At 38.3% G+C, this 13,704-nt stretch overlaps 1 protein-coding gene across 3 annotated transcripts in view; it reads right to left on the reverse strand.

Moving 5' to 3' along the window:
- RANBP3L (RAN binding protein 3 like) overlaps nucleotides 1–13,704 on the reverse strand; it is a 97,964-nt gene that overhangs the window by 11,260 nt on the left and 73,000 nt on the right. For 2 of the 3 annotated variants that reach the window (XM_053914361.2, XM_045186430.2), the window contains 7 exons: nucleotides 11,869–11,927; nucleotides 11,005–11,044; nucleotides 9,775–9,852; nucleotides 7,006–7,077; nucleotides 6,034–6,161; nucleotides 2,635–2,738; nucleotides 1,849–1,933 (listed from right to left, as the gene is read on the reverse strand). In XM_053914361.2, coding sequence (XP_053770336.1) covers nucleotides 1,849–1,933; nucleotides 2,635–2,738; nucleotides 6,034–6,161; nucleotides 7,006–7,077; nucleotides 9,775–9,852; nucleotides 11,005–11,044; nucleotides 11,869–11,927 — 566 coding nt within the window. The remainder of the gene's footprint in view (nucleotides 1–1,848; nucleotides 1,934–2,634; nucleotides 2,739–6,033; nucleotides 6,162–7,005; nucleotides 7,078–9,774; nucleotides 9,853–11,004; nucleotides 11,045–11,868; nucleotides 11,928–13,704) is intronic. The other variant, XM_045186433.2, reaches the window with a different exon arrangement.

The raw sequence follows: 13,704 nt of genomic DNA on the forward strand, positions 1-13,704 counted from the left end.
TGATGGGTAAGATTCCTCAAGGGAGGGATGACCTAAGACAGGCATGGTCGTGAAGGGGCCCTCAGGGAAGGACTTGGGAAGGATATAAAAAAAGAGGGTGATGGACCCTCGCTCCTGGGCTTTGACATAGCCTGAGTCATTCTGTCTGCAAGAAGTCTCCTAATCTCTTGGCTGCCTTACTTCCCCTGCCTGACTTAAGCCTAAAACAATGCTGGAGGTGGGTGTGGCCCTATACCGGAAAGGGCAGGTTCCCTGGGGTGATCAGGCCTAAGAAGGAATGCATAAAATCCTGTGAAACCTGCTTTGCTAATACCCTCAATTTAAATGATAAGGGTCCAAGCATAGAATGAGTTTGGTTCTCCAGAGTTTTATGGCCCTTTAGCTATCTGACCCTGACTCAGAATAAACCCTCATAGTTCTTTGAATGTTATCTATTGTTTGATCATTACTGCCTGACAAAGACTGATGAGGTTTACCTGTATTCCTGTGCAAATTGAACCCAGTAAAAGCCCACTGAAGAACAGGGTCCTGGCCCTTCTCCTTTGAGAGATTGGCCACATTTCCTCCCCAAGCAGATCATGTCTTGGTAAACGTATTCTCATCTGTGGCAGGTGGCAGGGGGTGGGTGGCAGGGAGTGGGGAGTAGGGGTAGCAGGGGGCCCTGCGGGTGGAGCTCTGCAAGCGGAGCTCCCCTACAGATGATACTGTTTCAGAGACATGCCTGAAGGAGGGCAGATCAGTGGCTGCCTTGGGCAGGAGGATGCCCAGTGCTGAACGAGGTGGCAGTGCAAATAGTTCAGGGATCTCCACTCGGCAAGTACATTCCCCTAGGCAAGTGATTTTCCTCTAAAAGATAGTGCCCAAAAGTTATAGTAACACTTTACAGTGTAAGAGCTAGAAGGGGAGAGTTGTGGCTAATGAGAAAAAGAAATGGCAAAGATTTTAAATGCAGCTTGTTACAAAAAAGGCTATTGAAAAACTAATTAAATTATCATTATCATTTGAGCTTATCTAACTATTGCAGTTAATTCTGGGATTTCCTTGGGTACCTTTGGTTTAACACAAGTCAAGAACTATAATATTTCCCATCAGTGATAATGTTACAGTTATATAATTTTTTTCCTCTGTGGGTTCCTATCATTCTGATAGGTGACTTAAGAGTTGGAAAATTTTAGTTTAAGTAATAGCTAATAAGCTTAGTAATCAATGCATGTAAAAGCTTTGTTCCAGGAACTAAAGGTATGACCCACTCCGACTCCAGGAGACCATAAGCAGTTCTACCTCTGTTCCTCAGGAGGACTGCAAGCAATTTAAGATGATATTGTACTCCAGGGTGAGATGACCACCGCCCAGGACACAGCTAAAGACCACCACTGGGGGCACAGCTTAAGATGTTTGCCCAGGGAGAGAATGCTGAAGGTTTTTTTTTTTTTTTTTAATCCAATTAACTTTTCCCTGAATTCCAAACCCCTTACCTGCACTTTGTTCTCCTTATAAAAAGGGCCATTTTAAAATGGAATATAAGATGGTCTGTTAGGATATGAACCCTCCATCTTCTCAGATCGCCGGCCATCTGAATAAAGCGCCCATACAGATTCAATCACTCTCATTGCTTATTGGGTTTGGTAGTGACAGGCAGCCCGAACTCCAGTGTCTTCTCTGGTTTCAATACTAACAACTAAAACTAGCTTCCCCAGAGAATCTTTCCAGTTAAAGAAAGAAAAGGTGCCTTTGAACCCAGGAATTAAAGAGTGTGCTCCAGTTGAACATTGTTTTAATTAATTTGTCTTCAGAAATTTGAAGTGACAGCTCTCTACATAACAACGGAAACATTTGCCAAAATCTTACCAAAACTCTTTCTACCATGTTTTCTCCAAAAACGAAATCAGAACTGCAGCTTTTAAAAGAATATTTATCTTCATTTGGTTGACATCTAAGAAAAAGAAATAAGCAATTGCTGTTTTATTTATTTTTGTGTGTGTTGTTTAACTATTTTTTGTTGTAACTATTACTTTTTTCCCTTTTGTCAATGATTTATTTACTGTTTTTACATTTTTGTTTTTAATTTTTTGAAGATTTTATTTATCTAGTCTTAGAGAGAGGGGAATAGAGAGAGAAAGCAGGAGCGAAACACCAATGTGTGGTTGCCTGATTTGAACGCTAGTTCTAATCTTCTCTGAAGATTAGAGGTCAATCTAATATCTTCATATCTCTGAAGATATGAAGGTCAAATATGCCTTCATCACTGCTGATACTAGTAAATGCTAACTTCCATTTTGCATATTTAGACTGTTTTCTTTATTGTCTATCTAACATATCAATAAATAAGGCTAAAAAATAATTTAAAAGAGAGAAAAAATGCCAGAGAAGAAGAGGAAAGACTAATCTACTAGCCAGATAATTAATGCCTAACTAAATAAAAATTTAGCTATATCTATTTGAAACATTCTCTCCCAAGTCAACGAGACAATGGGGACATCCAATTTTAATATGATGATATTGAAATATTGAGACATTTTGAAAAGCATTTTAAACTTGTGTTCCTTATAAAATCTCCTTTCACACAGAAATATTGGCAATTTACCTCTACAATGTAATGATAAAAGAAAGCAAGAATGAAAGAACAGCTCTTACCCTACTGATGGAGCACCCCCAAAACTCTGGTTAGTAGACAGCTGGACTGAGACTCTGGCACTTGGCAAGTTTTTGCTTAGCAAAGAGGAGTTCCTCTCAGAAATCTGAAAGAAAAGAAATCCATCAAAAAGTTCACTAAAACTGCTTACTATGGGGACATCACACAAGGAAACAATAGTTAAATATATTGAAATTTTACTATGTTTAAGTACTACCCTAAGCATTATATGTATATTTTCATCATTTTCTCCTCATAAAAAGACTATACACTTTGCATATCTATTATTGTCTGCATTTTACAGATGGGTAAACTAACCTAACAGGTTTAAATAACTTGGCTAAGCCTGGACAACCAGGAATGTGGATGACATTTGAGCCTGAGTCTGTCTGACACCAGAGACTATACACCTCGTTGTAATATTTTGGAAATCCCAGTCCTTTTGTTCCTTTTATCCTTTTAGTCAAATGGAGTTAATTCTCATTTCTGGATTAGTAAATCTATCTTTCACTCCACTGTGTGTCCACTGGATTCCTGGAAACACCCTGAGCTTCATCATCACCACCATCCAATGTGAGAGGAAACTCTGTCTCTTTACCTAGAAACTTTGGACCGGAACTGGGTCAGTTACTCTGATGTGTATATTCGTACATACGCACATTGCCTGCATCATTGTATAAATGAAGGAATGAGCACATTTTGAACTGGAAGGAACCCTGCAAACAATCTCATTTAGCGTCTCCAGTGTTTTGTGGGGACCTCCCTTCCCCTACCAGAGACTGGCAAAGATACTGTAGGGACTTCATGTCTTTAAAGGTAGATGGGGTGTGTTTCCACTTTAATCTTATATCAATCAATGTAAGTAATTCTGAGTGCTTCCCCCATTATAACAGAATTTGAGAGCTGAGAAATATGTATCAGGAGAATATGTGTCATTAGTTAGAAAGATCAAAGTACATGCTCACGACTCCATCATTCAGAGGATTTCTTTCTCAACCAAACTCATAGCTTTAACTCTTAGTTGTTTAAAATAGTTTTAATTAGACATATATTGTTTAAATTACACACAATAAGTGACCATTGATTATAGGGAACCATTCCATGAATGGGAAATGTAGCCCAGCCCCCACTCAGAAAAGCTAGTGGGGAGTGAGATCTGGCACACAGAACCCACGCCCATGGACAGGTTCTCCCATGGGGAATCAGGCCTGCATTGTGCCTAGGCTGCTATGAGACTTGTTTTTGCTAAAACTCCCTCACCCTGAATTGAGGCAGCAAATGTTTACTGAGTATCTTTAACTTCCTAAAGTCTGTGCTAAACCTCCCAAGTATGGAGTGTAACCAGTTCAGCCATGTTCCCCCTTGATCTGTAACATCCTTCTCTTTGAAGTAATTAGCAACATTCTTTCCTTTGTTGTCTCTAAAAGGCAATCATCTACAGCGAACCTGTGCATAGTAAATGAGGACCATCCTCAATGTAATGTGCCCAGAAGTGCAATAAAAGCCTGTCCAGGCAGGGGTCGGGCTTTCTCTGGCCCTCTCACCCTCTCTCACTCAGAGAGTGGCCATGCTGTCCCTTTTTCTCCACAGGATTTCTGTAGTCTGTGTGCATTTGTTCATTGCTGCCACAACACACAGATCCTGTGGGCCAGGATCCACATCAATTGATCAATAATAGGATGAATAAAAATGTCCCTGATTTTGACATACAAGTTACAATAAGGAACATAAAATGATTGTCCTATAAAATTCACCTAGAGATAATTTTCACTGGATCTATAAATCACTTTAATTTTGTCATAATTCTTACATAGCATTTAATTTTTCTTTAGATCTTCAAAGGTCATCATTAAATAGAAAACTCAATGATGGGCATATCCAATTAGGCTTTTCACTAATTAAGAATAGTTTTTATTCATAACCTTAAGGTATTCAAGAATAAACATTTACAAACAATAGCCTAAAAATTTCTCCTATGCTTAATCATTTAAAAAGAAAATTCAAGAAATATATTAAATGTTATTATTTAAATCAGGAATAAAGATTTCAAAATAATCATGCCAAAGAAATAATATTGACCTACTTTTGATGTCATAACATGTAATAAAAATTTTAATATATAATTTATGGTAATGCTGTTGCAAAACCAAATGCAACATAACATTTTAGAAATCAGTCAACACATATTTTTTTCTTATAAACTTAAAAAATTAAACAACATACATCACTACTTAAATAGATAAAATAATATAAGTAATCTGGTGATGATTATTAGAAATGAAAACTTTTAATAATGTACTGATTTAAAATTTAAAATATTTTACTTAAAAATCACATCATAAACCATAAATGATAAAATGATTTTTTAAATTCACAATGGGTCTCATGAAATAATATCTTAACCCCCAAAAGATATAAAAATGTAAAAATGTTAACAAATGCTGACAAAGTTCAACTCCTTTAATTCAGTAATAGAAAGAGAAGGTTGAGTGCTTTTTTCCAAGAATGCAAACAGAATAGTAGCAGAGGTAGGATTACTACCAATCTGATTTTTTGTCATTGAATTGATAAAATCACTGGTATTCTTGACACTCCATGTGTTGTCCTTGTCATCAGTGTGGAAAAACAAAACAAAACTAGGTGACCACCCCCAGTAGTTTAGCTGGAGATAAGTGACTGATGGAATTAACTCTAGGATTCCAACAGACTGATCTTGTGTCTCATTCCTCTGAAGTGTCCACCTCTGGAGGACACAGCTAGAACTATAGCAACAGAATACCCCAAGCCCATGTCTGCACAGCCTGAGCAAATGAATATCTCCTTAGAAAGGCCCATGAAGTGTGGTTCAGCTCCACACAACAGTTGGAAGAAAGAATTCTTCTCTCCCTCTAGTGGCTTCCCAAGCCCTCCCAATTACACTGTTTAGGTAGTTCCCTGCTCCTGCTACCTGTGAAGATGGGTCTGGAGCGGATCGCTCATGTGATCTAAACCAGCAAAGCCGTGGGGGATGCAGAAAATCCCTGCCCTGGTTTTGACTTCTAAATCCCAATGCCTACCCCCTCACTAGTCCCCCTACTCTCACATGGGATCACTGCACTGGAACAAGACCACAAGGGTTCCCCACCTTCCAGGACTCAGTTTGGCAGCTTCGGAGACACCACAAGACTTGTTGCTGGGAGCAACCCTCCAACTTAAGAGGGCACGTTGAATGACGTTACTGAGGGCTCTTTGCTATCTAGTCCAGGAGTCCCCCAGTTCGGCCACTGGCTCTGCAACAGCTCAGAACTGCAACAGCCCCTAATTCTGGTTGTGGAGCTGGCAAGCACGTACTAAAATAAGGATGCGGGATTGAGGTCAGTCCTACAAAAGGAAAGTGGGGTTTTTGTTGGTTTTTTTTTTACCTTATGTTTTGTTTTTTCTGTAGTCTTGCAGTGTTCCAACGCATCGTGTTTTACTTTTTCACACCTTTGAGTTCGAGGTGGCTGCAAAATAGCAGGCCTTAGAACATGTTCAGAATGCTTCACAGGTCCTTAACAGAACAGAATTAAAGGGTCAATACATCTTTAGTGAAATACTCCTTCCTCCATATTTTTGACTAATATAATGATTATTTTCCAAAGTCAGCATTAAATGAAGGGCTCATGTTAACTCATGTCAAAGTCAAAATAGCCAGTGAATTGCCTACTACGTACTTCCAGCCCAGATTTTACCCAATAACTAGTTATTTTTGACAGTGGTGATGGGGATTTAGGAGTTGGAATATTTTAGTTTAAGTAATAGCTAATAAGCTTAGTAATCAATGCATGTAAAAGGTTTGTTCCAGGAACTGAAGGTATGACCCACCCTGACTCCAGGAGACCATAAGCAGTTCCACCTCTGTTCCTCGGGAGGACTGCAGGCAATTCAAGAGATATCTGAGCCACTGTGCTCCAGGGTGAGATGACCACTGCCTGGGGCACAGCTTAAGACCACTGATGGAATTATTTTTTTAATCCAATTAAATCCTCTCTGAATTTCAAAATCCCTCATCACACCTTGTTTATTCCCTGCTATAAAACCGTGGCCTGGAAAGAAAAGACAAGATGGTCTGTTAGGATATGAACCCACCATCTTCTCAGATCGCCAGCCATCTGAATCAAGCGCCCATACAGATTCAATCCCTGTCTCTGCTTATTGGGTTTGGTAGTGACAGGCAGCCCGAACTCCTGTGTCTTTTCCGGTTTCAATGGGACTTGGCTTGTGAAATGTATTCTTTCACGTTTTGTCACTTAGCCCTACCTCCATACCCCCAACACACACCTACTTGTACGCAGATTAAAATACAGATGGTGAAATGTAATGTCTGAGAATTTTGTAACAGAGAAACTACATACCTTGTTCTGCACTGCTCATGCCAACATTCCTTTGCACAAGAGTTGGTGTCATAAAGACATTGTTTTTCTTCACTGTAAGAAAAAAATATTTGGAAAAATTCAAATCTTTTGAGAGTGGGTCAGTTTCTGCATAGTATGGGTTTCAACAGTCCTGTACTGAACTCACCAGTAGAGGTCACTGTTGGCACTAATAGAGTAGCAGGCAGTGCAGAGGAGATTGCTCTTTCTACTAAAAATGTATGATGGCAAGATGAGGTTTACTACACTGTTCTGTTTACTCTCATAATCTAAGTGGAGATTAGGTCATTAACAGAATAGTCCATTTTTAGGATCATGAAATAGAGTACTGAGACAAATTCTACAGATTATCAAATCTAAATTGATAACAAACTCTCTGTGTGCGTTAATATGTATTTCTTACAGAATGTTAAAAAAAATTGTTAGGAAATTCTGTCCTCTCCCCATTCTATTACCTGAAGACAGAAGTAAACCCGTTATGATGCATCATCGTTCTATGAAGTGTGTGTGGAGGGTAAGACTGTGGTGGGGGCTACAAGTTCAGAATGATTATTCATTTCAAAGAGATGCATCCCCTCTTGGCTGCAAATTGCAAAAGGAGTGACCTTTGAGCATTTGAGTAATGGAGATGAAAAAAGAAGAAAATTGCTTCTTTAAAGTATTATAATTTATTATAAATTTGGGGGGTAGAATTGCTGCTCTAGTTCAAAATTCAATGAAATGGTATTTATAGTCTTTATTATTGAAAACCAGCAATGAATAGATGATATAAAATTGTAAAATTTTTCTCTGTTTCAGCATCATCAATATTCTGCACTACATACAAAGGCATGGTGCTTACTGATATGAATGTTTCTTTATTCATTCTTTCGTTTTTGTGTGTCTGAGTTTTGGTCTGATTAAGATAAAAAGAATTAAAACAGTTATCTAGATAACTTAAAGCCATCCCTTTGCTTTATGCACAAATACAATAAACAAATCCTTTAGGGTTAGGACTGGAATTAGGGTCCTAATGTTTGTAACATATCGGTACAGCTTAGGGGGGGTTCTATTGAGTCAGAAACTATCTCTTCTGTATCTGAAAGGTTTCTGACATATTGTTGCTCAGTCATGTTTGGAATGATTAATAAGAATATAAAGTCACTAATTTGAATATTTGGTGGTTCCCAGGTAGATGAGCATCAGTTAAAAGGAAGTGGATAGTCTATCTGTTTTGTTTCTAGTGACAAGCTTCACTTGAAAAGGGCAGTTGGTTGTTCAGCAGAAACAAAAACACACAGGGATATAACTCATAATTTTAATGTAGAAAATGTTCCAGCCATTTCAAATATTTTATTATGATAAAATCATTTTACTTAGCCAAGCATTATAAATTTCAAATAAAAAAGAAGTAATGTTTTAAGTAGTGAAAAGTACAAAAGGAATCATATTCTGAACTTTAAAATATAAACATAAAGCATAAACTTTAGAATAAGAAGCTAATGCATAGTTGTATATTTTTAATACTATATATTCTTATATTATAAACCATATACATGGACAATAATAAGAAAAAGAAAGCAAGTTATTTTATAAGGCAGCCTTATACAATACATTCCTATCATAAACATGAAATCCTAAAAAAAAATCAAGTTCAAACTTCCTACCAAAAATAAACATATGCTGTCTGGGTTTGTGGTGTTTTTAAGTTTTCTTCCATACATACTTTGCTAAGATCTCTATTTTATTTGCCACTAAAATATCAGCATTTTATAGTAGCTGTGAAAGAGAGATCATCATTAACGAGAATGGGTTTTGAAAAGTCAGAGTGTCAGGCTTGACTGAGGTTCTAGAAGCTCTTTATTACCTGGCCAAGAATGGGGGTGGAGGGAGGCTGGGAGGTCGGTGAAGGGTGAGGACCTCATTCACCTCTGGGACAAAGGTTGGCTCTAAAAGCAGATTGCAAACTGCTTGTAGTGTCAGGAAGGAAGTGGGTTTTTGTGTTTCTTTGGATTCTTGCTGTTTCAGGAAATTTTCTACATCCCCGATTTAGAAAAATGTATTTTTATCAATAAAAATAAAGTGTGCCTCTGGTAGGGGTTATAAATGAATGTCCATCCGATTCAGTACATATTTGAGAGCTCACTGTGTTTAAGACACTCGACCGGGCATGAAGATGACCTCAAGGAACTCACAGTGCAGGAGACGGGCATCTGCATGAGCAGCTGTAGTACCAGACAGAGGGCTACGCCTACACTACAAGAGGAATCACTGGAGTGCTTTCAGCGTAGGAGACGGGCAAACTGAGTAAATCAGTAAGTCACTGATTTACTCAGGATGCAGGACTCCATGGTGAAGTTCTTAGAATAAATGTCTTTTTTAAAGACAGGCATCTATTTATTTAAATAGATACTTACATAGGAGAAAATGGCCACTTTGAGTACAAAGCTAGTACATACTTAATGCAGAAACTTTGGAAACAGCAAAATACAAAGAGAAGGAAAACAAAACCAAATCCCTTGTAATCCCATTACCTAAAATTACCATTGCTAATGTGGTGGCTTAGGTCCTTTTAGTCCTTTTCAACATTGATCAGTGGAATGTACTCAGTGTACAATCCATTTTATAGTCTGCAGTTTTCATATAACCACATACTACAAGTACTACACAGTGGGTAGACTTTTAAAAAATAGCCATTTGACAAGTTTCTTAGAAATTTTACACTCAGAGTAAACATAGCAGTGAAAACTCAACCGTCAACCCTATACCTACCTCCTTGAGACTGAGAATCTGTAGTGTGCAAAGAAAAAGATGAAGACCGCATGCGCTTTCTTGAAAAATCATTATATTCTGCAAGAAATTCAGTGTGAGGGGTAAAATTGCTTGCAATAACAAATTATCCTTAACCAATGATATGGCGAGCTAGAATTTCCTTTTATCTATACAAATTAACATTTGATAACCTGTTAATTCCTGAAGAAGAATTTTAAATATCAGGATAATAGCTTGATTATTAACTGACAGTCATATCACCTTACTATGAAACTATCAGAAACAAGTAGTTTAAGCAAGACATTGCATGTGAACTCTGAGACTGTACAGAGAATGGTTTCCGTACGTTGAGACACAGGCAGCAGAGAATCATGGGATTTTCGAGTTGTTCACATCACTTTTCTCAGGGACCCTGCTGTCATCTTTCAAAACAAAAGCCAGCCTGCTGTCATGTTTGCTTGTTTGTAATTTTATTTTAATTTGGAGAAAATTTCAAATTTATAAAAAAGCTGGACAAGTAGTACAAAACATTCTCACATGCCCTTTAATCGGATTCATCAATTATTAACATTTTGCCTTATTTGATTTCATTCTCTATCTATATACATGTTTTTCTGATTCACTTCAGGTTAAGCTCTGTGTATTATTACACCTAAGTATTACAAGGTATATTTCCTAAGAATAAGGACATCTCTTATATTATTCCAGCACGCTGATCAACTCTAAGAAATTTAACATAACATTCAATCCTCTTATCTAACCCACCAACCACAATTCTGTCCATTGACTAGTAATGTCCTTTACAACATTCTCCTCCCCAGTGCAGGATTCAGAATCACATGTAGGACTCGATTGTCACAAGTCTTTACTGTCCTTTAATCTGGATTACTGCCTCAGGTTTTCTTTGTTTTGAAGAATTTAGCCCTCAAGTTTTAATAAAATCTTTTTTTCATTTTGAGTTTTAATGGAGTTTAAGCTACATTTTCCTGTTGAAACTTCTTAAGTTAAATTTGTTGGGATAGTCTTGGTTAATAACATTAAATGCATTTCCAGTGTGCCATGTTATAATTCATCTGCAGATCCTGTTATGGGCGAGCACCTAACCCTTCCAAGCTTCAACCCAAGAAAAGCATTGAGTTTTACACAGCCCGTGTCACACGCCCCCATACTCGTGCCTGCTTATTCCCCTTGTATAAGGCTGATTTTGACATACAAGAGCTAAACGGTTACCATGTTCTGCGGCTTCGTACAGGGCTTCTTTGGCAGGTCTCTGGAAGGAAACGAAGCTGCGGGTGAGAGCTGTTCGCTGCTGTACTTCCGCCCTGTCACTTCCTAAGAGAATTCTCAAAAGCCAGGCCTGTTCGGGTAGGCTGGGACCAAACTTTGCTCACTAGGCAGGTATTCAAGAAAACGACCGGCAAGCGGTTTCTGTCTCAGGGGCTGAAAGATCCCTTGTGGGAGCCTCGGAAACACCAGCCCTCAGGATTCTGCTGCTGTCGACCTGGGGTGGGGCCCACGAACCTGATTTTTCAACAAGGGCTTGGGGGTTAAGCTTTCTTTAGCCAGTTAGTTTTGTGGGTAAGACATTACCTGCATAAGCAAGAATGAATAACAAGGAAATGCTAATTAAGATAAAAGTGGGAATGCTACAAATCTTCTTTGTCTTTGAAAGCAGGTGATCTTCCTATGATGCTGGAAACAACAGGTAGGGTCCTTAAGGTCCCTTTTTAAATCGAATGTCGCAGCTTACAACCTCTTTAACACCCAGTTTTAGGCCAGATGGTGGTGGAGACCCCGGAGGAGCCTCAGCCCTTCTAACCTCTTTCAGTCCCACCCTTTCCCAAGTCACTCCAAAAAATGGATAGTTTAGTAAAAATAGCATCGCTTTAAGACAAGGCCACTGGCTCCCCATGTCAGCCAAACTGCTGTCAGTAAACGCCTATTATATAAATATTCTGGAGGCACTACTCTGCTAAGTGAAGAATAAGAGAGTAAACTAAATCAGGAGAAATATAGTTCGGTATAGCTAGCTTCTTGAAATACAATGTTCTATGTCAGAGAAAAAGCAAACGAAGGGAAGTAGCTTGATCTTACCTTAGAACTTCGTTCTTTCTTCTCAAAAACAAATATTGGTTGAGCAATGACAGATTTCTCTGTAAAAAAAAAAGAGCAAACAAGAAATGAAACCATGTTCTGACATTTCTAATAGCAACAAAAGACATCTGAAGGGGTTTTTTGTTTGTATTTTTTTCTGCCTTTGGCAAAATCTAAGCTGTTTTACATGAATACTATAAATTAAATATGTACAAATAATATTTAATTACAGAAATAAATACTTGGGGAAAGTGATAGTAATGTATTCCCATAAGTACAGAGATCATCCTATTAAAAGAACATGTCTTAAGTGTTTAAGGCAAACAAAATATAATTACCTGCCTTTAGAATCTCACCAGGACATAGTGATGAACAGTTTTACTTTTTGAATAAAAAGTTTCAAGGGGTGAAAAATCTCATTTGATAATAGTATTCCCACTTGGATCAGATCTGAAGGTATAGGTGTACTGCATCCCATCCTTAAAAATTATTAAAAAATAATTCATATTTCCTGGACTAGAGTAGTCATACACCAAGTCATGTTTTCAATATTTAGACTAAGAGTCATTCCCAGTGTTATAAAGTAGCTAAAGTTTGCCTTTAGCCCTCCCAATCTTATTCATCTTTCATATTGTCCTATCTTCAGTAGACCAATGGGGAAAAACTCCTTCACTCTGGGGTTTAAATGAGTGATAACAGCTTTAAATTCAATACTCCAGAATTCTTAGGGAAAATTGCGTGGTTTTTATGAGCTTGGGCTCTGGAGTTAGGTAGGCACATGTCGAAATGTAAGTTTCACTACAATTGGCTTTATAGTTAGGGAAACAATGTACCTTAGTTTCCTCATCTGAAAAAAGATTATAACAGTACTTACCTCACAGAGTTATGTGAAGATCAAATGGAATTTTAGATCTAATTACTTAGATTTTAACAAAACAAACAAAAAAGCCTTTAAAAACATTAAATATGCGGCATACTGACCAATCCCCATTTCAAAACTCATAACTGACGTTGTTAACGTATGACAAGACTTTCCCGGGGAGCCCACAGATGACATTGGAACATCTCTTGTTATAGGTTTCCAGAAGCTGCCACCAATATTTCATCCTGTCACACAAGCTGAGGTAACCTGCTGTCCCTAGGCCGAGCAAATAAATATCTAGCTGAGGGATTTCAAGGAACTAACAGACAATTACATCTTTTAGATGCCAGAAAGGGATTCTCCTGTATCCCGCAATGTTACCAGTAAGGGTGTCATAAGCTCTGCCAAACCACCCTCCGCCGAGCTCCGGGGGCCACGTGGAGCTGGTTACCTCCTTTAAGTCCAATGACATGCACTGCTCACTTCCAGTGCAAGAGCTTATGCCCCGTCTGCCCATGGAGCCAGGTGAGCTCCAGCACAAAATGCCCAGCAACACATTGGCCCATGTGAAACGAGAGCTCCACTCTTGGTCTTTCTCAAACAAGCTCCTTTTCTAGCAATTCCATTAGATTTAAGAAAGGAGCTCACTAGTGACTCTGAAGGGAAATAGCCTTTGTGAACATGGGGGGGAATACGTAAGAATTAGAATAATGAACAGGCCTCTTCTGAACTGGACTTAGGATAGTTGTTCCTAAAACAGCATGACTTGGCTTCCTTCAAAACATCCAGCTAAACACGGGCAAAAGCGACCTGTAATGGCGGCAGTAAGGAGGAAATCGTGAAGTTTTACTTGCAGCTTGGAAAGCATATGGTAAAGTAGGAAGGCCACTTTTATTCACAGATTCAACAAATATTTATTGAACATCTTTGTGTGTGCCAGCCTCTGTATTAGGACATGGGTACACATTGTCTGA

This window comes from Desmodus rotundus, chromosome 1 (assembly GCF_022682495.2).
Source record: "Desmodus rotundus isolate HL8 chromosome 1, HLdesRot8A.1, whole genome shotgun sequence".
NCBI classification, from domain to species: domain Eukaryota; kingdom Metazoa; phylum Chordata; class Mammalia; order Chiroptera; family Phyllostomidae; genus Desmodus; species Desmodus rotundus.